The following is a 26,533-nucleotide window of genomic DNA, read 5'->3' as shown; positions in this document are numbered from 1 at the left end:
AAACAAGTGATGGAATTTTTTAGATTGAAAAGAAGAGGATAAATGAATTAAATAAATTGATATTTTGATAATAACCACTTTTCTAGATATTGAACCAATTAAAATAGCAAATTTCTCTTTTTTTTTGACTCACAAAGTTAAAATATTTTATTTTATTATTTTTTTAATAGCCTTTTATTTACAGGATATATGCATGGGTAACTTTACAGCATTAACAATTGCCAAACCACTTGTTCCAATTTTTCACCTCTTACCCCCCCACCCCCTCCCCTAGATGGCAGGATGACCAGTAGATGTTAAATATATTAAAATATAAATTAGATACACAATAAGTATACATGACCAAAACGTTATTTTGCTGTACAAAAAGAATCGGACTCTGAAATATTGTACAATTAGCTTGTGAAGGAAATCAAAAATGCAGGTGTAAAAATAGCAAATTTCTCAAAGGAGACAAGAACAGAACATTGGAAAATGTGGATGATAGAAATATCTGATCACCCATTCTAAACTCTCTCATCCCTGAGAAAGATGATCAAAACAAAATGCTTATAAAAAGTAGAACAAAAGAATTTGCTCTCCAATGTAAAATAAAAAGAAAGTTAACATAAATTAACAATTTTACTAAGTGGCTGTTATTCCTAGCTAGTTTTCCTAAGACTTTAATTATTTTCAGATTTAATGTCTAGTATTTAGAAAGATGATAGATATGATAAGAATTTTTTCCAAATATACCTTGTTCTAAAAGTCCAGCAAGTTGGGTGAGTCCAGTTTAGTTTTTAGACTTAGAATTTCCCTAGTAAATTAGAATTTCCACAGATGCTTCAGAACATTTTATATACCATGGCTAGAGTTTATGGTCAGTTATTACTACTTAAATCAGCAAAAAAGACTTGGATTACCTAAAGACTATTAAACTAGAAAATATGAGCCACCCATACTCATAATCTACTAGAGCTAGGCATCACAAAGAGCCAGAAATTGCCTTGTTAAAATAAGAAGTCCACTCAGTGTTTCAGTGGTTTGATAAGCTTGATTATTTTCATCCAAATAATAATGATAGTAAATTTATTTTGTAAAACAATACTGGACATGACCCAAAATGCAATCTAATAATGGCTGAAGATCTATCCATTACATCTATCTATTGTCAAACTATGTTTGAGGGCTGTTTTTTTGAGACTAAGCTTCCAAGTGCCATAATTTATTATATGTAGCATCATACTCCAGATTTTAATCTCCATTTGAGAAACTATTGCTGAAGCAGTAGAGATTTTGGTGTTTGAAATTGAAAATGAATTTCTAGACCAAAAATAATAACACAAAGAGAATATTATTTATAAATCAAAAAGAAATGATTGGTTTAAGTATAACTTTAATTTTTTTTTCAGATTAATCTTAGAGATGTTGGTGAATTGTATAAAATACGAATTGAACATGACAATAGTGGAAAGGATCCTAGTTGGTATTTGGAAGAAATTAAACTGGAAGAAATAGCCACTGGTGATGTGTTTTCCCTCACAGTTGATTGTTGGATAACTGAGAATGAAGATGATGGAGATTCCTGTAAAGAAATAGCTATTAACAGACCTAACAAGAAGTCCTTGCCATGTATGTATTTGTAAACTCCTTTGTGACTTTTATAAAGTAAAAAAGGTTCAATACATTGATTTAAAAGCAACTCTGTGAGATAATTTTTCATAAACTTCCCCTTCCTCTCCTCCACTAACATTTTCCCTGTCCTCTCTTTTTCTATTTTTTCCTTAAATTATCAAGACATAACAGAACCACTCTTTTCTAATTGGATTCCATTTCTAAACCCTGATGATGATAGTGATGAAAGGGTACATCTGCATCATCTATCCATATTTAGTATAAGCAGTTTAGTCTTCTATCATTATTCATTGATGATGATGATGGTTTTCATCAAGAAAATGTGGAAGTCCTTTCTATAAAGATCTTTTTCACTCTCTTTCCCCACCTTACCCCATAGCAATATATATATATATATATATATATATATATATATATATATATACAAATATGTATATATTTATTTTTTCTGATTAAGTTATACCTGTCTGTGAGCCCATATTCTTTGCGTTATGGAATACCTTATAACAAATATCCACTTTATCTTAGTAGTGGCTGCAAAATTGTATATGTATCTGATGGTGATTCCTCAGTATTCTTTCAGGGACAGCTAGGTGGTGCAGTGGGAGAGCACCAGCCCTGAAGTCAGGAGGACCAGAGTTTAAATCTGGCCTTAGACACTTAACACTTCCTACCTGTGTGACCCTGGGCAAGTCCTTTAACCCCAATTGTCTCAAGGGAAAAAAAAAATCTTTCTGGCTGTTTGCAAAATTTCTCTTGGATCTGGCAGCTCTGGATTTAGGCTCTATTCTTCCTCAGACTTTTCATTTTGAGGTGTCTTTCCTTATAGTGAGTAAACTCTTCCAGTTTACTTCTTGAACTAAGGATTGATATTAGAGCTGGACTATAAGACATTTCTGGAAGGAAGGTCTGGACTATTACTACTTTCTTGGGATTTATGAATGTGGTATTATCCCATTTTTTCTGTACTATATTTCTTTAATTTTTTCCCACCAATTATCATGTGGCACATTTTTGAGTGCATTAACACCATCCAGATGATCATTTCCTAGAAGCACTCCAGTTTATCAATGTCTTTTTATACTCTAGCAATTAACTGTTATATAATTTAGTCCACATCTTTATATTTTATCTATACAGATAATAGGAGACACTGTTCCTTAATAATATGCTCCTGAGCTGTTCAACTAAGAACCTTTTTTAAAAAGGGAAACGTTTGTATGCCATGATTACTTATATAAAGTAATTACACACACACACACACACACACACACACACACAAATGGCTAGCTATGTACTGGTCAGTTGGTCATAGATCTGTAATCTGCATCAACCTATGATCTTTATCTGCCATTGTGACATTCTCAGTAAGGGAAGTAAGCTGCCAAGTTCTGATGTTCAATGATTCATCACTTCTAACCCAGCTATTCTAGGGACATTTTTATTTGGGCTCTAGTTGTCTTCAACTTGGGCTTCTAAGTCTCCAAATGAAAGGAAAATAAAAAAGGTCCCTAGGACACTATCTAATTTAGGTAGAGGATATGTTGTTTTATTATCACACAGAAAGCAATGTTAGAAAATGATTTAAATGAGATTCAGAAACTCAATTTACAGCCAAGTTACAATCTACTAGGAGGCTATTAGTAAACCCTGTCAAGATATATTACAGTCTAGAAATTCTACCCCTAGTCATTATACATTTTGCCTTTATTGAGCATGATACAGGAATGATTATTATTTTTTCTTGCTGGCCCCTCTCTCTCCTAAATTGACTCCTCTTTTTACATCAAAGTGTCCCTGCTGCTGCTATATCTACAGTTGATTACTTTAGTGGATACTACAGTTTTGGCCTTATTAATCTCCAATGATCTTCTGAAATTTACTAAAATATCTGGATTATCCATCTCAACATTGCTCTACCATTACCTAAATTATGGGGGGGGGGGTGGAAATGACAAGAAAAGAGAAGCAGTTTGTCCCAGGAATATATTTGCCTAACTATGGGCCTCATAAGGGACAAGGATTTTATCATTTTCTTAGGATACTTTCCCAGACTCATTCTGAATAATCCTCATGGTTGGTAGACATAGGAAGAAAACTCTGATGTACAGTTGCTTCTTTATTATATCCATGCAGTTCTGACTTGGAAACCAATCAGGACAATGAGTCAATTAAAGGATATCTGTTTATTCTTAAATTTCATATTGTCACCAAGAATGGTCACAAGACAAGTTCCAAAATGGGCAGGGGAAGGAATTTGCTACAAGTTCTTTCTTCTTCTATCATCCCTTTGAAGAAAAGAATAAAGAAGGAAAAGAGGTAGTTCAGTAAAAGCAAGAAATCACATTTCTTTTTTTTTTTTTAATAGCTTTTTATTTACAAGATATATGCATGGGGAATTTTTGCAAAACCTTTTGTTCCAACTTTTCCCCTCCTTCCCTCCACACCTTCCCCGAGATGGCAGGTTGACCAATACATGTTAAATATGTTGAAGTATAAATTAAATATGATATATGCATATATGTCCAAACAGTTATTTTGCTGTACAAAAAAGAATTGGACTTTGAAATATTATACAATTAGCCTGTGAAGGAAATAAAAAATGCAGATGGAAAAAAATAGAGGGACTGGGAATTCTATGTAGTGGTTCATAGTCATCTCCCAGAGTTCTTTCTCTGGGTGTAGCTGGTTCAATTCATTACTGTTCTAGTGGAACTAAGTTGTTGAAGATGGCCACATCCATCAGAATTGATCATCATATAGTATTGTTGTTGAAGTGTATAATGATCTTCTGGTCCTTCTCATTTCACTCAGCATCAGTTCATGTAAGTCTCTCCAGGCTTTTCTGAAATCATGCTGCTGGTCATTTCTTACAGAACAATAATATTCCATAATATTCCACAATTTATTCAGCCATTCTCCAATTGATGTGCATCCATTCAGTTTCCAGTTTCTGGCCACTACAAAGAGGGCTGCCACAAACATTTTGGCACATACAGGTCCCTTTCCTTTCTTTAAAATCTCTTTGGGATATAAGCCCAGTAGTAACACTGTTGGGTCAAAGGGTATGCACAGTTTGATAACTTTTTGAGCATAGTTCCAAATAAGCAATCACATTTTCTGACAAAATACATACCCTGAATCCTCAACCTTTGAGGTGGACGTTCATTTTCTCAAGGGCTAAACTTGGCTTTAATTACTGTTCATCACATTGTTTGCCCACTCTGAATTTGTTCATATATCTTCTCTTGTTTTCCTAAATCATAATATCTTATGGAGCAACAATATTCTATTACATTTATCCATAAAAAATTTATTTGTTTACTACCCCCTCCAAATCCATGAATTTCTACCTTGTTTCTAGTTCTTTATTTTTATAAAATTATCTGGAATGGATATATTGGCACTACAATATGAGACTTTTTTTCTATCTTTGAACTTTTGATAAATATATAGTCTGATATTTTTAATGATCCCAGGATGGCTTTTAATTCATGTTGCTCACAAGGAATTCATTTGGCAATCTATTCTAGAATTTTATCATTGACTCTAATTTCATTTGTCTACTGTTTCTAGAATTCATGCTGTTCTTTAAAAACAATAGAGAACTTGCCTCTTTTAGCTTGTCTCCTTTTTACCATATTTCATTAAAGATCTCAATGGTTTAGCTATCATATTTACTATCTCTTTTGATACCCTGATGCGTAGTCCACCTAGTTGTAACAGAGCATTTAGTGTTTGCCTTCCATCTCCTTAATTATCTTGGATTTCAATTCCCTTTGAACCATTTTTATTGTCTTCCTTCCCATCTAAAGATTATTCTTAATATGGATACAAAAACAATAGCAGAGAAGAATTTGTAATAGGAAAGATATTCATCCAAGATAAAGCATGAAATCGTATAGTTTTCTAGTGTTCATTCTATTGGTCTCTGAGACTCCAGGGAAGGTTTCTAGCTTTGCTATACTGGGTATTCTGTACCCAGGGGGCCAGGAAGTTTTGTCAGTGGCTGGAGCTGTACTGATTTCTTGAGCCAATGAAATCTTAAGGATAGTTTCAATACCTTTTAAGGTAAACTAGCTTAATTTTCATGGGGAGAAGGACTTAAGATACTGCTTCCACCACAAGTTAAATATTTCTTCATTTTTCTGTCTTATTTTCCTAACTGTCCTAAGTAGTAGAACTATTCCTTTCTATATTTTCCTCTTATCCCTAATTTAAATTTTGTTTTTGTTGTTGTCCTTAGATTTACTATAAGCCTTAGCATATGGTGGGCTTTGATACCAGTGTTATTATTCTTTTAAGTCCTGCTGTTCTTTTCTCTGATTTTTCTTCTCTATGCTTTACTTGCCATCTTGTCCAGCAACTTGTTTAACAAAGGAGGATACATATCTTAGGTCCAGAGTATTAAGTTATTTGTACAAGTCTCCTAAATTTCTAATAGTGAGTTATAGATTCAAATCTGGGTCTCCTGACATAAAGATTACTATGTTTTTCAATGCATATGAGGATTTCATTCATTCTTTTTGTCCCATATCATTACTTTTATATTCATAATACCCAAATCAGTATTTCTAGGCTGTTTGTCTCAATCAGAAATCATGGCTGCTAGTCTGCAAATGATTTTCACTTGGATATGTTACTGTCAACTTAAACTCAACACATGTCCAAAGGAATTTACCATTACAGTCTCTTTGCACAAAACTACTAACCTTCCAAAATTCCTCATTTGTCAGTGACATTATTGAAATGAATCAGGCTAAAAGAAAAAAATAAATAAAAGAACAACTTTGAGTTTTCATTCATTACTTACATGCATTCCCTGATTCAATTCAATAACTTTTTCAGCTTTTCTTATGGAATGATCCTCCTAGGTATCAGTACTTAGTCATTCACATTAATACTATCCTAATTCTTGTCTTTATTACTGGATGATTGCAAAAGCTTTTCCCCTAAGCACCCTTCAATTTGTCCTATATGTAATCGATCTTAAACTTAACTACCAAACTTATTTCCCTTGCATCATGGTCCTGCTTAAAAATTATTGAAAGCATTCTATTTCATTGTACATCAGGTATAAATATCTTTTCCTGGCCTTCAATGCCTTCCGCCATCCCTTTATAACCTATTTATCTTATTGCCTACTATTTCTGAACATGCATCTTTCATTCCAGCAAGGTCAAACTCCTCACTATTTCACAAATATACCAATATTCCTTTAGTCCTCTATGCCTTCACTAATATCATTCCCAGATCTTAGAATATGCTCCCTTGCCTTTTCTGCCTATTAAAATCTATAACTCATGTTTTCAAGGACTAACTCAATTTTTACTTTTTAAGGATGTTATCCCTGACAGATCTCTCACTTATCTCCTTATCTGAATTTCTATAGTAGTTCTAGATTTTACCATATGATTAATACTCAAGTATATATGCACTTGTGTTAATCTCTGTGTCATATTTCAACACTTAATAATAATATCTATATTTTCCATATGGGCAGATAGATAGAAATTGCAGTATTCCTAAGCCTCAGTAGACAATATTCATGAATTGCTATGTTTGAAGAAAAATCTATTGCTTGATTGCTAACCTCTTATGGTTAACTTCTCTCAGTTTGGATAAGCTGTTGATAGCATGACTTATATTTATTTCATTGTCAGTTCTTTTCTAGATTGATAAGACCTATTAAAGTTTGTTTTCCTGGAACAGCTGTTAAAGTCCCAGAATTACTTCCACATGATAATGAGGCACTGAGAAAAATTTTACCTATTAGTTTTTATTTCTCTGATAGAACTGTAAACACCTTGAGGACAAGAGTTATACATGTACTCACACATAGAAACATGTGTACACATATTTTCTGAATCTTCCATTGCACCTTTTAATATGCTGAGCCTATAGCAAATGTCAAGTAAACATTTATTTATCAATTGGAAGGTAGCCAGAGGCATGAAGGAGGAAGCATATACATGGAGCCTCAGCTAAGGGGCACGGTGAATAGAGCACTAAGCCTGGAGTCAGGAAAACTCGAGTCAAATCTAGCCATAGATCTCTAGGTCTATAACCTGGACAAATTATTTAACTTTCATCTCCCTCAGTTTCCTTACCCGTAAAATGGGGAGAATAATAACCTCTCCCTCCCAGGCTTGTTGTAAGGATAAAATGAGTTCTTTTTAAAGCACTTTACAAACCTTAAAAGCTTTGTATAAATGTGGGTATCATTGCTATTGTTGTTTGTTACATTATTATTTTCAACATTGGGAGATTTGTCAGTGGTATGCTTCTTCTTCTTCTTCTTCTTCTTCTTCTTCTTCTTCTTCTTCTTCTTCTTCTTCTTCTTCTTCTTCTTCTTCTTCTTCTTCTTCTTTTTTTTTGATAAAACAATTGGGGTTAAGTGACTTGCCCAGGGTCATACAATTAGGAAGTATTAAGTTTCTGAGGCTGGAATTGAACTTAGGTCTTCCTGACTTCAGGGCTGGTGCTCTATTCACTGTGCCATCTAATTGCTCCAGTAGTATGATTCTTATAGCAGCCCGATGTTAGCCATTGACTGAATCAGTCAACAAGCAAATTTTAAAAAATATCCCTTGTTTGTCAAACTCTATGCTAGGTGCTGAGGATACAAAAATAAAATGAAAACAATCATTTCCCTCAAGGAATTCATAGTTTCTTTTGAAGACTAAGATGCCCCAGAGAAATCTCCTATGATCCTGGCTTGTCAGTCTATACCCAGATGCTTTAATATTATTTTTATGTCAGGAGATTTTGTCATTGATGTGGCTGGTAGACCTCATAAGAAATATCATGCAGCTCACAATACAGCATATTGTAAATTGTATTTAGTAAATACTAGATTTTTTTTTAAAGGAGCATTACTTAAACCCCATTGAGATAAATATTCAGTGTTTTCATTTGCTTCCTGTTTGAAGAACAAACTCTTTAATACATGCAAAAAATGAATAAGATGATTCTGTGGGTTTCAGAAATTTCTAAGACATCTGAGAAACTCCATTGTACTTCAGATGAACTATTGATTCTTGGTTCATTTAACATGAACAGCAATAAAGGCTCAGCATGGCTCCCCAGCAACTTTCTATTCATTTTTTCCCCAAACTAGCAAATGAAACTTTTTCCATTTGCATTTCCCATTTAAAAGGGTAATTTCTTAGCTGTAGCACACCAACCATATCTTAAGGCATTTTCTCCAACAAAAACATTTAATGTAATACATGATAGTTATTGATAATCTGATATAGTTTGGTCACTTGTCTTGAGGGCTAGCAAATCAATCCAGTTGTACCTTTCCCAGACTACATATTTGCTCACTTTGGGGGAATAAATGTAGAACAGGCTAAATGTGATGAACAATAATTATTCTTCAATAATTGCAAATAAACTCTGGGCCTAAGCCGACTAGGGAGTAGGGAATAAGTTAATCAGCTGACTGCAAGATTCAGTATTAATTTTTGGAAATGGCATTACCTGTTTAGATCCCCTGAGGGCTCAGCTGTTATCTGTGCCCTGAAAAGTGAGTGCCCACAAAGTTTGAGACCATAGAATAATAGAGAGGAATAAGAGGTTTGGGAACACAAAGAAATCTGTTTCTTTTGGGAGTTGCTATGATGATGGTGAGAGGAAGGAAAACATTCTAGTTCCTATCTAGAGCATCCAACAGTAATAGGAATATCTCAGAGCCTCCCTGCTTACTTCCTGTTAGAGATTTATAAGGACCATATAAGTCATCCCTTTATTTTATAGAGACTGAGGCTCAAGATCAGGTAGATAGTAAACACTGGAATAAATTTTTGAACTCAGTCTTCAGAACCATTGCTGTTTTTCCCTGTATCATCCTCCACCCTGATCTTGGGTGGGACCTCACTGGGCAGATCCTTAAATGGTTTAGTGGCTCAGTTTTTATTCATAATAACCTTAGAGCTTCTAAAAAATTGTTTTTTTTCTTCTTTAGGATATGGCCTGGGGTCACCCCATTTGAATGAAACTTAGTGAAAAGTTTTATGGGTTGGCATGTTAAAAAAAAATCCCTGGAGTGGCAAACATAATGGAAAGCTAGATATTTTCTGGAAGGGAGAGTCCTTGATTGTTCCTCATCACTAAGTAAATGACTAGTTAGTTTCCATAAGGGATAAGAGAATGAATGCAATTCCAGAAGAATGTAGTTTGTTGTCTGCTCACTGATAAAATCAGGTTCCTTAGCAAGACACTTTAGGGTCACATTCTATATTTCTCTATTATTATATTATATTATATTGTATTATATTGTTATGTTATTATAAATTCACATATGTATGAATCATGCTAAAGGAATAATTTTACATTTATATATCTGTCCATAAGTAAATATTTATTAAGTTCCAACTATGTCCCTGGCACCTTGTTAAGTGCTGGGAATTCAAAGTGGGGCACAAGATAGTCCTTATTCTCCACAAACTTACAATATTTCAATGCTCTCAACATAGGTCAATGAACCAGTACTGTTTATTATATTTCCTGATGAATGAATAAAAAAAACATTTTTAAGCACTTACTAAGTGATAAGCAAGCACTGTGCTTAGTGTAAAAAAAAAAAAAAAAAAAAAAAGAGAAATACTTCTTGCTTTCAAAGTAACCAGAGTCTTAATTATGGAAAATAGTAAACACACACACACACACACACACACACACACACACACACACACTTTCTCTCTCACTCACACACACACACTCTCTCTCTCTCACATACACACACATTCTCTCTCTCACACGCTCTGTCTCTCTCTGTCTCTCTCTCTCTGTCTCTCTCTCTCTCTCTGTCTCTCTCTCTCTCTGTCTCTCTCTCTCTCTCTCTCTCTCTCTCTCTCTCTCTGTCTCTCTCTCATATCCACCCTTCAGCTGCAAGGAAGAAGGAAAGACGTGGAAGTCCTAAGGCTGTAAAAAGTAGATGGCATCCTTGGATTACATAAATAGGTCAAATGATAATTTCTGGCTCTTCAAGAAGAGGAGGTGGGGTGGATGGTAAGGTATGGATAACTTTAGGATGTTGTGGCAGGGCACACAGTAAGGCTTGGTGATCCTCTTATTCTTTGGAAGGAATTGATAATTCCCATTTCTTCCAATGTATTTGAAGAGTCAAAGAGTCAGAAGGGATGAATTCTGTGATGGGAGAGGCGTGGGAAGAGAAAACGAGGAAGGTTCTTCTAAGGTCATGAGATGACTTGTTAGAATAGTACGTAGTATTTTTGTGAGATATATAATTTAGCAAATGAAATTTGGCTTTATGTTAATCTGCACATTCTGTATAACTTATATACTTTTTGTATTAAGTTTGTGATTTCATTGGAGCAAGGAATTCCTAGTGAGGAACTTTCTTTAATAATGAAGATTAGCAAATTATTTGTAATTTATAGTCCTGAAGAGTTGACAGAAGGCACAGAGAGATTAAATGTTCTGTCCTGGGTCACATAAGCAGTGTGTATTCAAGACAGGTCTTGAACCCTGCTCTTCCTAACTTCATGGTTAGCTTTCTATCAGTTTTACTATTCTATTTCTCAAAGTGACTAATACACTAGTTATTAGTGTATTATATTATATTATATTATATTATATTATATTATATTATATTAAAGTGCTATTAGGTTTTTGTTAAAAAATTAGGTGGACTTTCTAGGTCAAAAACAAAACAATGTATATTGGGAAGAAAAGAGGAAACTATAAAGGAGCAAGTGGAGCCATAATTAGTTCAAGGTCTACAACTTTGGTTTAGTGCACTGACAGGGAGGAGTTGATAGGTCCCTAATCCCTCTAATCTTATTACTTTTTCTACTATGCCAGTTCTGGACAGCCAGCTCCAGGATCCTATGATTATAGGCCTACTTTCAGTGTTTACCTTCCTGTCTCTTTGTCCTCCTGCCCTGAAATAATTTCTCCCTTCTCCTTTAAAGAAATTTGAAGGTTAGGAACCATTTATCATCGAAAAGTTTTAGAATATACCATCATCTGAGATATACTGTCTTCTTCACATATCTCTTTCCTCTACTTTCACAATTAACTCATGAAATTACCTCAGATACAAGCATTTCTAGATATAATTCTTTGCTTTGGTGGTTGTAATTCTAGCTATCTTTCAAAAGTAATTTCAAATTAAAATTCTACATACTCCAGGAAACTATCTTTGATAATATTAGCAAATATTGAGCTCTCTTGCTTCTGTTATAGCACTTAACTTGATGTTCTGGTCACTGATTATGTTTCATTTATCAATTATTTGTTTCTTTATTTCCCTAATGTCCACACATTTTAATCTTTTTGACAAATTTGTCATTTTTTTACAAGGGAAAATACCATCTCATGTTTTTCTCTTTTTTCTCTGTCTCTTGACATTGACTAGGTATTTGAATAGGTTGAATTTAATGTATTTGACCACAATTATCAAATCAGTTTTGGTCTGCCAATACAAGGGTTAATTATTATAGTGTCATTCTTTCAGGATTTAACTTCTCATAAGTTCCCAGTCCAACATTGCCCTACTACAAATTCCTTCTCCTCTCAAAAATTATGCAGGATGAGGACCATGGACCATAGAAGACTTTCTCAGACTGTCTGCTGTGCCCCACTTTCTGACCATCTCCAGGAACTTTATTTTAGGACCAAACATTCAGGCACAAGGAATGGTCACCAAAAGAACAGTGAAACATTTTTTGATTAGAAAAGGAAAGTGAAAACATGAATAATTTTGAACCTTCCATCAAAAAAAGGACACAGAATCATGAAGAATGATTCTTCTTCTGATAATTGCACATATTAAGGATTATTGTTGTTGCTCAATCATGTTCAACTCTTGTGATCCCATTTAGGGTTTTCTTGGCAAAGATATTGGAATGGTTTGCCATTTTCCTTCTCATGTTAATTAAAAAAACAGAGGTGAAGTGATTTGCCTACAATCAAACAATTAGTAAGGATCTAAGGTCAGATTTGAACTCATGCCTTCCTGACTTCAGGCGCAGTGTTTTATCCACTGAGTCATTTAATAGTCTCTCTCATATTAATGATATACTGGCTTGGAAAAAAATAGCAAAACACATTAGAGATTCCAATAAGCTGATTTAGGCAAAGAAAAAATAATGGCTTTGCATTTAAGATTTAAACTTTGTATTAGCTCAATTATAGTAGTCAATTACTTTGATTCTTGTGCCTTTTCTGGCTCAGATCATTGTCATCTTTTGAAAGGATAAAGTTCTTTGAGAAACAATGAGTGTGTCAATCACCATTATTTAGTGGCATAAATAGATTGCTGGTGGGTTCAGAGAAAAATTTCCTTCAATAGAATAAAACTGCCAAATTAGGCTTGTTAACACAGTTTTCCCACTTTCTTCTGATTATTCACCATCTGCCATGTTGGCAGGACAGGACTAAGTAGGCTTCTGATCTCTCTCCATTTGTTATCCTAAGGAATATTTAGATAACTGACCATTGGACTGCTAAGGGTGCCTATTTGGTCTACCGTGGCATTTCCAAAAGGGCCATCTTTCCAGGAAAATAGAAATTATGATGGGGAAGTGAGATTTATTGCCCTGGGTTTTATGCCAGTCCAAGGCACTCTGTCACACATTGGGCTAAGGAAACCATCATTATAATAGAAGTGCATCTGCTCTAAAATGTTGACTTTTACTGGTTTCCTAGTAACAAAAGGATAACTGCCATTTTGAAACAATTGCTTTATAACCTGCAACCAGTTTCAGGTAAAATAGCATCTCTCTGAGCTCACAGCCATTGCCTAATCTGAAAATAAAAATGTGATATCTGAAGTTTTCCCTTTTAGCATATGTCATGGCTTCTTACCATTTATCTTGGAGACCTGACAGAAAGGCTTGTGGGAAAAGAATATTATGAGACCAAGTAAAGGAACTGGGTAGAGACTAGTGGTTTATTTGCAAACCCATGCAGGTCATTAATTTTATCAAAGAGGTACATTGAATTCCAAGCCCTGAGCACCCCTGTGCTAGGCTGAATCAGCGTCTTGGCCCACAAACCTTAAATGAAGGCTGAAACTGAAATTTCTCCACATGTTTAATGCTGTATCTCATTTACCATCTGTTTCTGAGTTCTAAATTCTTTGGGCAGTTTATATCAACTTGATTACACAGCAGTAAGTGTTTAAAAGACTTAACTCTTAGAGAACTGACAGAAAACAGATTATAAATGCACTAATTAGCAAATATGACATTTATGTAACACTTTGAGATTTACAATGTGCTTTACCCACAACAAACTCTGTATGTTGTATTAATGATGCTACTACTGATGGTGAAATTTCCTCTTAAACTTCTATTAGTAGAATCTTTAAATTCTTCAAAACTCATATTGAGTTTTATATTATTCCCCTCACTACTAGTGACCTACCTTCCCAACTACCTTGTATTAATTCTGTATATGCTTAAGCATATATATATATATATATAATATTTTTATATGTATGTATGCATATGTATTCATGTATATAAGAGAAGCAGTGGGACAGAATGGGTAGAAAAATGGTCTTGAAGCAAAGTAGATCTGGTTTCAATACCCTTCTCTGAAGCTTCCTGGCTTATGTCATTTGGGGAAAGTCTTTAAACTCTTAATGCTCTAAGACTGTAGAATGATGATCTGTATTGGTAGAGGCAACTTTGTGGTAAGTAGATTAAGAATGCAAGTTAATTCAAATCTAGCCAAAGACATATGGAAACTGTGTGACCATTGGAAAGCCATTTTCACCACTGTCTCTTTTCCCATTTGTAAAAAGGCAATAACAATAACATCTACTTCCTTTGATTTGTGAGAATTATGAAAATAAAATTAAATAATATTTTATAAAGATGTTTGCAAACCTTAAAGAGCTATATAAATGCTAGTTGCTATTTGAAATTTTAAATGTATTTTGTACCTTTTATTAAATATTCCCAATTATACTTAAACATTTTTAATATTTTAAGAATCTTTAGTTTTAAATTATCTCCCTCCCTGACCCTTTGAGACGAATGTAATATGATTTTAATTATGCATGTGAAATGATGCGGAGCATATTTCTATAGTAGTTATGATGCAAAGAGAAAAAAAAAACATAGACAATAAAATAAAAAAGTGAAAAAAGTATGCCCCAATTTGTACTCAGAGTTTATCAGTTCTCACCCTGAAGATATATGACATTTTTTCATCATGGGTTTATTGGAATAGTCTTAGTTATTGTCTTCATTAGAGTAGCTAAGTCTTTCACAGTTGATCATCCTTACAATATTGCTATTATTATATATAATGTTCTTCAGGTTTCATTCGCTTTTATTTTCTATCAATTCATTAATCTTTCCAGATTTTCCTGAAGCCATCCTGCTCATCATTACTTATGACACAATAGAATTTCATCACAATCATATACTACAACTTGTTCGGCCATTTCCCAATGGATAGATATCTTCTCCATTTTCAATTCTTTATGACCATAATAAGAGGTGCTATAAATATTTTTATAAAAATAAGTCCTTTATTCTTTCATTTGATCTCTTTGGAATACACACAGTGGTGTTATTGCTAGGTCAAAGGCTATGTACAATTTGTTAGTGATTCTGGTATAATTCAAATTTTTCTCCAGAATGGTGGGACCAGTTCACACCTCCTAGTACTCATATTATTGCCACCAGGATTTATTATTTTCTTTTTCTGTTATACCTGCTAATCTGAAATGTATGAGGCAGTATTTCAGAGTTCTTTAATTTGAATTTTTAATCAATAGTGATTTATAACATTTTTTCATGTGACTTGATATTTTTGATTTCTTCTAAAAACTGACTGTTTAGTTTCTTTGATTAGTTATCAAATAAGAAATTGGGTTATTTTTATTGTAGTATAGAAACTTGCTGTAAAAATGTTTCTTATTTTTCCTGCTTCCCTTCTAATTTTGGCTCCATTAAATTTGTGCAAAAAACTTTAATTTTATATAATCGAATGTATCTGTTCTACCTCTGTGATCCCCATTATCTATTTTTTCATCATAAATTACTCCCTTTTCTTTAGATCTGACTGGTTAATTTTTCCATGTTCCTGCAATTTACTTATGGTATCATCTTTTATGTCTAAATAATTATATATAATATATAATGTATGTATATATATACACATTATATATAGACACATATATAAAAGATATTGGTCTATGTCATGTTTCTTTCAAGCTCTTACCCAGTTTTCCCAGCAAATTTTGTCAAATAGTGCATTCTTATCCCCAAATTTTGGTTCCTTGGGTTTTTCAAACACTGGATCATTATGGTAATTTACTATTGTGTATTGTATACCTAATCTTTTCCACTGATCCATTACTCTGTTTCTTAGGCACCAAATTGTTTTGATGATTACTGCTTTGTAATATAGTTTAAGATTTGTTAGTGCTAAGTTACTTTTATTCATATTTTTCATTGATTCCCTTAATATTCTTGACTTTTTATTCTGTATACTTTGTTATCATTTTTTAGCTCCATAAAATAATTCTTTGATAGTTTGATTGGTATGGAACTGAATAAATTAAAGTTGAATTGTCATTTTTAGTATACTTGCTCAGTCTAACTATGAGCAATGAATATTTTCCCAATTGTTTAGATCTGTCTTTGTGTGAAAAGAGTTTTGTAATTGTATTTACATGATAAATATGGATTTGTCTTGCCAAGGAGACACTCAAGTATTCTATATTGCTTCTAGTTATTTTAAATGAAATTTTCCTTTCTATTTTTTTCCTGCTGGACTTTCTGGATAATATATAGAAATGCTGATGCTTTATATGGGCTTGTTTTTTTATGCTGCAACTTTGCTAAAGTTGTTGATTATTTCCTCTAATTTTAGTTGATTCTCTAAAGTTTTCTAAATATACCATGATAACATTTGCTGAGTAATCATTTTGCTTTCTAATTGCCTATCTTTAATTCCTTCGATTTCTTTTTGTTGTGTTATTTTTATAGCTAGCATATCTAATACAGTCTTGAATAGTAGTATTGATAAGGGACACTCTTGCTTCACCTCTGATCTTACTGAGATGTTTTCTGGTTTGTCCCATTGCAGATAATGCTTGCTCTTGGTTTTAAATTGTCAACTAATGGAAACTCATTTCAGATGCAATACTAAATAATTGCTATATTTCTATAAGAATATTTGATAGCCCTATGCAGTGTTGCAGATATGGTCTTCATTGAGTATACATGGTTCTGTTTATTGCTTGACAAATAACTACAATCCTATGTCATAGTGTTATCAACCATGTTCTACTTATATCTTAATTTTATGTACTATAGCTGTCAACAGCTTCAGTTATGTGTTATATAAAAAATTTGATAATCTGTCCATGAATGTGTCTATGTCACTGATAAATATTGATCAGAATACACCAAAGAAAAGAATCCATTAACACAACACTAAGTAACTTTCTAGGTTGACAATTAACCTAGAAATTAAACACTTTTTAGAAATCACTTAAGTGACTCTCAATTCATAGTCATGAAATATCACTTATCCCCCATTTACCTCTCTTGTTTACAGAAGCATTATAAGAAATTTTTATCCATCTTTGGAAATAGAAATATAACTACATCATTACTAGTATAAATTATAGACCATACAATCAGTTAGAAAATATGGATGATGCTTTAGTAATTCTTATTTTAAAACTTGTATGGAAGCAAAACATGATAGAGAAATTCAGTTTTGCTGACATTTGCAGGAAGTTTCATTCTAATCACATCAGAGTATTACACTAAGCCATGATGATTTCATCATGGTCATGACTTCTTTTGTTATTCCAGATTGAAACACACTATATATCTTCATGGAAACTTGTGAGTTTTATAACTTGCAGTAGCAAAAAAAATTTTTTTAAAGTCTTCACATGATTCTGATGCTGATTAATCAGCTAGTTCTGATATAAAGTCTGCACACAATCCATGAAATTCCTGTTCTAAAAGTTAATAGTAATTAATAGTTAATAGTAAGTCATTGATATGAACAAAAAATGAACTAAATAGGACAAAGAAGATTGTATTTTAATTTATATTAAATTGACATTAAAAGGAAGTAGCAGTATATATTAGGGAAAAAAATAATTTGGAGCTAAAAGGTATGGTTTTCAATCCCAACTTTCCCACTTATTATCTGTGTACTTAAACTTTCTGTCCCTCAGTTTCATGTGTAAAATATGAGGCATTGGAATGAATTATCTCTAAAATTTCTTTTAGTTCTAAATCAATAATCCTATAGTCTCATAGGGAATATATAATAAAAGCCCCTAATGTGCTAAAATATTTAGAAGTTTCAAATGGGCAAGAAAACCTTAAATGACTAACATTTTGATTTGGACTAGATTTCTTATGATTGCAGGGTGATAGTATGTGAGAAAAACTAATATGATTTCACTTTAGGATATATTTTAATATATGCATAAATAAAATTGCTTTAATGTAGATGAGGAAGGGAGAGAGAAAGGGAGGAAAAGAGGGAGGGAGGAAAGAAAATATTATTATTTTCTTCTAGAAATTATTACAATATTTTGAACAGGATGTTATTGTAAATTTCATTCAAAACATTATATTAGTCACAAGAAATCAAAATAACTTTTAAGTAGTTGTAGTAATATTGAATTCCGAAATGTGCCTGAAGAGGGAGGGAAATAATAAAGATCAACACATAGCTATGATGCTCTCCTCAGAGAGCATGGACCTGTATGCTATGTAGAAAAGGAACCCTTAAAGGATGATGCTGAATGGCATCAACATGTGCCTTTCAGAAAGACCATCCTGCACTGGCCAGAAGATGACAATGAGACTATTAATGTTTGCTGAGGGACACTGAAATGGACATTGACCTGATATAAACAATAAACAATGCTATCAAAACAACTGCAATATAGATGAGAAGCAAGGTCTGCTAATTGAAAATAGATATAGAAGAGTAGCAGAGTCAAAAATCAGAATGAATTGAATGGATATTTGTTTGACGGATCAGAAAAACCAATAAAAATAACAAAACATCTTATTAATTAGTTGATTAGTTAATTAACTTCTTACCAAGAAAAACAGAGTAGGAATGTTTGTTATTTGAAGTATTCAGGTTGGCAAAAGTGGGCAAGAGAAAGAAACCATAAAGTATTCAATTTTTAGTTCTATTTTCTCTATCAAAGAGAATGATTTTTATATTAGAAAGATTAAAGAAAAATGGTTAAAAGGAGTTGAAACATAATAAAACCAAGGTAATATTAAAATAGCATTTAGTTGCTATCCTCAATGAATTCAATTCACTAGCTTTGGATAAATTATATTACAAAATCCTAAAAAGAGCAGGCAAATGAGAATACTAAGCCATGGCCAGTGATCTTAAAAGATCCTGAAGAATTAGATGGGATGTAAATAAATATTGTTGTTGGTTTAAATGCAATAGAAAGGGGCTGAAAAAATTTCTAGAAGAGGAATGATGAAGAAGAGAAGAAAAAGGAGGAGGAGGAAAAAGGAGAAAATAGGCTTTTAGAGAAAGGGGATTAAAAAAGGTAGAGAAGAAATAAAAAAGTAATAAGAAAGTGGTGCCATTTACATAGTGGAGTGTGTTATTTTTATGATTGAAACGTAAGTAAACCTGTAACCAAATAATTTCATCATCATGTTTGATGAATGCATTCTTTTCTCATATCTAATAGTTTTCAGTGCTCTTTAATACAGAAGATTCCTTACTGATAACTAAAAATAGAACCTAGAACTGATTTGGCTCTGTTTCATTTTGAGATCTGCTATTTACCAGATCTGAAAACTATAGTAATTTAATTTTTTTTCTCTCAGCAATTAAAAAGTTTGTGGATTTTTTTCCTTTGCCCTTCTTTTGCTATTTAGTTGCAAAAAGCCTCTTGATGATTTAGAACCAATTTCAATTGCATTTTACTCAGTAGTAGTTTAGGATATGAGATAATTCATTTCTACACCTTTCATTCCTCATAACAATGTGGAGAGAATGGTTAGCTCTCAAATTCTGTGCCACTGAAGTAGAAGTCCTGACAGGGAACTACTAAACTGGGAGACTTTCAAATAAAAGTCCAGTATATTGACATGTGTTTTCTGAGGATCAAATAAGTTCTATTAGGAGACATTAATTGTAAGGTTAGTCATAGGATGATAATAGCAACTCTCAAAAACATTTTAAGAAACTATCTAGGGTCATGATCTCTAGTGGAGGAATAACCCAAACTACTAAAAATCACAAATTTTCAAAATATTAAAATGATACTATAAGATAAAACCTGTTTGGTTCTGTTTTATAACATTTCCTAACCGAAGCAGATTTGTTTTTTTAAAGGTTGTGCTGATGGAAACACAGGCAATGTTCCTCACATTGTTTTTCCACTTCTTGCATTTTTATATCTTGTACTTTGGAAAATGTTAATGGGAATTTCTGTGAATGCATTTGCACAATGATGAGTTATCTAAGTTCTAAAAAGTTCAGAAACCTTTGTAGTAAAAGACACCATGTCCAAGATATTATTCATTTTTAGCAGCATTAGTAAAAATAACCTCATTCTTAATTAATGCCTTTTTATTAACATCTTGGAAATTGTCCTAAACCCAAGGTCAAATTTTCTGTGTTATAATCTGCTAGTTCCCCTCTAGACTATTTTTTAAAGATTGTATTTAAATTCGCATCTCTTTAGGATCTCTGTATTCTTTCCCTCCCCACTCGAGGGCTATTAAAAAATCCCCATTATTAGAATAGTAATCTCTGTGAAGTAGCAGCATGAGTGACCAGCTGTGATTAGAACAGCCAAACTTCAGGGGGAAAAATTGCCACTTTCATCTAATTAAGAGAGAATTTTTTAATATAACTTCCTCTAATAACTGGAAAAGTATAGTGGCTATTTAGAGAACATAATTGCTAGCAATAATTATTTTGAAGCAGGAGTTCCAGGAACAGCGGGGAGACTATGAATTGGGTTCAAAGTAAAAAAAATTATAAGATTTGGGTTCAGGGACCTTGCAGCACCTAACATACAGGAAAGTAAAATCATTTTCTGATTCCCTTTTCAAGTGTACTTTAAATAGATTTAAAAGGAGGAAGAAGCAGAAATGAATGAAATAATAGTGTACATTTTCTGACATTTTAGTGGTGGCTTATGAGATTCATGTCTACACTGGATCAAAACTCGGAGCTGAAACAGATTCTAATGTGTTAATTAACCTTATTGGAACCAGGGGAGATTCTGGGAAACGAAGGCTTCATCAGTCCAAAAACAATCAGATCAAGTTCCGACAAGGACAGGTAAAGAATGCTTTCCTACCACAATCTTGACAGTTCTGCCCTCTCTCATATGCCAATTTTCACATATATTACCAGATAGATATAGTCTACCTTGCCTTCCTAATATTCAATTCACATATCATTTGTTATCCACACAGTTCATTGAAAAATTTTCACCTTTGCCTTTTATTGTTTTTTTTTTTCATATTATTTGCCTTTAAATTAGGAGTTGAAAAAAAATGAATTCTAGACCTAATTCCACCTCTGGGAAGCTATGTGGCAATGAGATCCATGATTTTGTGGTCCCCTCATCAAAAAATATTTATTAACTTCTTAAGTGTTTATCTCACATGACTGGAATGCATAGCCTTTATACCTCTGCCATGTAAAATTAATTACTTCCTTAATTCGAGCATCAATATCTACAGACTTTCTTGATGCCTCTATCTGCCAGTACCCTTCTTCCCTAACCACCTTCTATTTGTATGTATTCAATCTGCAAGGAAAAAAAAAAAACCACCGAGACAGAGCTCCAAGCTAACAGCACTTTATTAAAGAGTCCATTGTCCCCTCTAAATGGACCTTACATCTTCCTCATAATCTGAAATGCTTCCTGGTCTCCAAGGCTTTACTTTTATAGGGCTCAATACCCAGACACTTAGAGAGGCAGAGTAAAAATGCAGTTTCATTGGTTAATAAACCTTGCTTTTAACCTTTCCAGGAGGGCCAGAAATGATGCATCAGCATGGATGTTAACAAGATGGGCAAGGCAAGGTCATTTATGGTGACTGAGTAATCATAAGATGATCACCTGCTCACGTTGAGCAAGGGAAGATGGTGTAGAGGGACAAAAAGAAGTTGGAAAACTTTCTATATCATGTCAAGACATCTTATCCACACTGGGCTTCATCATGAACGCATTACTTAAAAGGGCAGAAGTCCTCTAGTCAGTATTCTTGTAGTTAGGAAAGTGAACTTCATAACACGTTAGTGAATAATGAAACTATAACTTTTAGTTTAAAAGTTAGAGGCCTATTTTAAGAGGTTTATCTAACCTTATCTAATTATTGCTATATCTAAAATATGTGAAATGTATCTATTAATGTATGTAATTTCTTTACTCATATTGTATCTGTATATACATTAAATCATGTATGTGCTAAATACATATTGCTATATAAATATATCACTAATAATTGATAACAATCTATCTCTATGGAATAATTATACTGAACTGATTAATACTATTGGAGCAAAAGATGGGTCTAATTAAAATCATCTTTGTCTCATATATACATATATATCACATATACACACACACATATATATATATATATATATATGTTTATATACTTAAAGTATATGTATAAAATTCACAAATACAATGTTTACTAAAGAGAGAGATAATATGGAGGGAGCACCATTTTAGTAAAATCACTTTGGCTTCTGAAGAGAGGAAATGAGAAAAAGTAACATAGGGAGGCCAGTTAAGGACTACCACAGTAGTCCAGTTGAGAGATGGCAGGTCTGAACTAAGGTGTAGTTTTATCAGTGGAAAGAAGTGATGGTAGAAATGAGACTTTGCAACAGATTGGACATATGGTGTGAATGAGTGTGACTACTTGGGGATGAAAGCAAAGTTGAGAGATGGGGGCTATTGATGCCCTGAATAGTAATAACATTTGGAAGAGGGGAGGGTTTTGCTATGATGAGAATGAGTTATGTGTTGAGCATGCTTAATTTGAAATGCCTATTGGACATAAAATTTAAAATGACCAAAAGGCCACCTTAATAATGTGGGACTGGACATCAAGACAGAGAATAGGGCTAGATATAGAGACCTGAGAATCATCTGTAGAGAAATAATGAATCCCAAAAGAAATGATAAGAATGCCATATGAGACAGAAGAAAGGGAAAAGAGAAGCTGACCCAGCACAGAGATGGGATTGGTACCCAGCATTAGAGAGTGTATGACCTTGAAGAAGATCCAACATAGGTGACAAAGAGACAACTGCCCGATGTATAGAAGCACAGGGAGAAAGAGCGGTGTGCCAAGAAAACCTAGAGAAAACAGAGATTAGAAAAATGATCTCCAAAGACATAAGTAAAAGAACCAATATTAGGACCCCAAAGACAGGAAAGCATATTCACTATTACAAAAACAGTCAAAACTGCTTTGACTGTAAATTATCTTGTTTTTAACCCTCTCTAGACAACTTGCTATTTAGATTAATATTTGTTTAGAGAAAATAATGAGAACACAAACATAGCACTTTAAGGTTTGCAAAGTAATATACATACATGATATACCTTCACCGTTTCTTTCATTGTATAGGTGGACATCTTTATCATTAGGGCTGTGTCTCTTGGGGAACTGAAGAAAGTTCTGATTAGTCATGATGGAACTGGTCCAGGTAAGAGAAAGATTTCTGATGAGAAAGTTTGTTTTGCAAACTGTTCAATTAAGTGGAAAAGTTAGATAATAGTGATGATAGAAGGCAAAAATAGCAGGGCCCACATGAACAGTGATAGGGAAATTCCTTTTATGTCAATCATTTATGTGGATTTAACAAGTAAAGATAATGTTGAATTCTATTTGAATTTAACATTAAACATTTTGAAATAGGCTTTTTACATGAGAGTCATGGCTGGGAATCAGAAAATTGGAACTTAGATGACTGGGCAAGTCCCCTAACCTCCCTTTACCTCAGTTTTCCCATGTGTATATCGAGGACAATGATACTTCTACTTTAAGTTTCTGTGAGAAATAAATGAATGTCATTATAGAATAACAGATTTAGGGATAGAAGGGATCTGAAAGACTATTTAATCCAATCCCCATATTTATTGAAAAGGAGCTATATTGGCCGAGAGATTAAGTTAACCTACCTAACATCACAATGTACATAAATGCTTTGTGACCACAAAATATGGCATAAACAGGAGTTATTGTGACCTGTTAATATTGCTATATACTATTGCTAAGTATAATTTTTAAAAATGTCAACAGATTGTTTCCAGGCATAGTATACTTTACTACCACCATTAATACTACTACTTCTATTATTAATTATAGCTTGCATTTATATTGTACATTGTGGTTTACAAGGTACTTTAAGTATATTAGCTCATCTCATCCTCACAAGAGCAGTAGAAAATATTATTTTCCTTATTTTATCAATGAGGGAACTGAATTTCAGAGACATTGACTAATTTTACTTAGTCATGCAGCCATGTAGTTGCAGAGCTGAACTTAGACCCAAATCTTTTACTTCTAAATTCAATATCTTCTTTATTATATCATAGGGACTTTATAAGATGGCTTTGGGTAAAAGGAAAAGTAAACTATTGAAATGAAATAAAGTAACATTAAAAAAGCATTTAAAAAAGTAGTTTTTTTCATAATAATTAAAATGAAAATGAAGAAAGGAGAAAAAAGCAGAGTAAGGAGAAAATTAACTTATAAAAGTATTAGAGGGATAATTATTGGAGAGTCAGACAAAAAATGTGTGTTTGAACCAAGGAAGCAAAAATAATTATACCATCCTTTATGAAAAGTGACAATTCAGACTCAGTATTAACAAGATTGTATATTTTGAATTGTTCTCAGTAATGTGGCTAGGTTGTCATTGATCCCTTATTGCTCTCTCACTGAATCACTTGTTCAACCCAATGGCACAATGATTTGGATAGAGTTAGACAGAAAGTTGGCAGCAATGAAACATTGTGAAGCTATATGGGTCATAGAAGGAGAATGTTCATAGAGTAGTTTTTAATTCCTGTTTCATCCATGTTCTTGTTTGGTCATTCTGACATTAGCTCTCCAAAGGGGATGCTAACAAGTCATTGAAAGAATAGTAACTGAATCATACTTAGGAAAAGCCACAGTGACCAACTTCTGGAATATAAAAAGAAGGTAGAAGTCTTTTCATGTGTGACTATATATACCTGAAGGCAAAGATAAGGGGAAATTAGTTATCTGCTTTGTATATGTCTTGAGTCTACATATTTGTGTATGCATTCTCTCCATTTTTATCTCTATTTCTCAAGTACCTAGCACATAATAGGTCTAAGATTCCTATTAATGGAATGATGAATTTAAAGGGATTGGAAGAGTAAATTGTGTTGTCTTGTTTTTAAACTTAATCCTCTATTGGAGATTTCTGGGAGAGAAAAGCATAACAGTAAGGGAATAGACCATTAGAATTTTGAATAGACCATATTTAAATATCTTTAAATATGGCCAGGGTAGAAAAAGTTGGTATTCTGAAAGCAGCTCTAGGTATGGAGTCAGAATCCTGGAGTACAAATCCCAGCTTTGACTCTTACCAGCTCTGTAACCTTGGCAGAGCCTCAGATTTGCTCAGATGACTAAGATGAATACATTAAGCTTTAGTAGTTTCCCAAGATCTCTTTCAGTCATTTTGGTCATGTGTGACTCTTCAGGACCCCATTTAGGGTCTCCTTAGCAAAGATATTGGAGTGGCTGCCATTTTCTTCTTAGTTCATTTTACATGGGGACACTAAGGCAAACAGGATTAAGTGACTTGTCCAGACTCATGTTGGAATCTCGATTTGAACTCAGGTCTTCCTGACTCCAGGTTCAGTACAGTATCCACTTTGCCACCTAGCAAGTTCACCCACCTACTCAATTTTAAAAATAGGACTCAAAACCAGCCCTCCATATGACAAATCTAATGATCCTTCCCCACCTCCACTGTCCCAAGATGACTTTCTTCTTAACAAAGAGGTTATAGTTAGGTGGGGAAAAGAAAGTAATTTTAAAGCATGCTCCATTATGGAAGAAAGTAGATTCATTTGTGAAATGTAGGAAGTTGGGTTGGGCAACATGATGGCATTATGGTATAAGAACATACTCTAAGGTTGAATAGAGGTGCAGAAAAGAAGGGAAATGAAACTGATTTATCTCTACTGTTCAGTATTGTCAAAGGCATTAGTTATTTTTATTTCTTCTTCCTTTTAAAAAATGTAGACAATTGTTACCTATCATTTACACATATGTTGAATTGAATAGTTACTATGATATTTCCTTATTTTGCAAATGAGACACTTATGAAATATCATTGATTTTTTTATTCTACAAAAGAACTATAGATGAAATCTGATGATTACAAGAAAGAGTATATGAACACATTGTGTTCCTTAAAAAAATTAGGTATGTTCTAAGAGATAGCTCTTAGAACTAGTGCTCCATTTACCCAGCTCTAGTGGGTTCATTATATAGTAGCAATAGACTTTGAACAGATTATGAACAGATTAATAGATTTAAACAGATTATGATGAATTCTTAACATCTGAACATCCTTGCCTTTAACAGCTTTTATTTGAAACAAAACTCACAAACCAAATAAAAAATTAGGGAAAATAGGGAAAGAATAAATAATGTTTTATCATATTTCCATTTCTTTTGCCTGAAAATAAGTTGTGGTTTATTTCTCTCCGTTCTTTTCCACCTCAAGCATTCCAATCATCTGATGAAACCTTACTTATACTAGCAATCCACTGAGATCCAAAGAATATTGTTCACTTTTCAAATTCCCATGCAAATTCATCATAGAAAGGCTGTGCCTCTATTTTATCTTCAGGTCATTTCAAATTGAAAATATGACTCCC

The 26,533-nt window shown here is 33.2% G+C and overlaps 1 protein-coding gene across 1 annotated transcript in view; it reads left to right on the top strand.

Annotated features, from left to right (window-relative positions):
• RP1 (RP1 axonemal microtubule associated) overlaps nucleotides 1–26,533 on the top strand; it is a 582,455-nt gene that overhangs the window by 284,639 nt on the left and 271,283 nt on the right. Inside the window, exons 26-28 of the mRNA XM_031946393.1 lie at nucleotides 1,392–1,611; nucleotides 20,765–20,919; nucleotides 23,235–23,313. Coding sequence (XP_031802253.1) covers nucleotides 1,392–1,611; nucleotides 20,765–20,919; nucleotides 23,235–23,313 — 454 coding nt within the window. The remainder of the gene's footprint in view (nucleotides 1–1,391; nucleotides 1,612–20,764; nucleotides 20,920–23,234; nucleotides 23,314–26,533) is intronic.

Source organism: Sarcophilus harrisii, chromosome 1 (genome assembly GCF_902635505.1).
Source record: "Sarcophilus harrisii chromosome 1, mSarHar1.11, whole genome shotgun sequence".
NCBI classification, from domain to species: Eukaryota; Metazoa; Chordata; class Mammalia; order Dasyuromorphia; family Dasyuridae; genus Sarcophilus; species Sarcophilus harrisii.
Note: the sequence above shows the minus strand (reverse complement) of the source record. Positions and strands in the feature narration are given on the sequence as shown.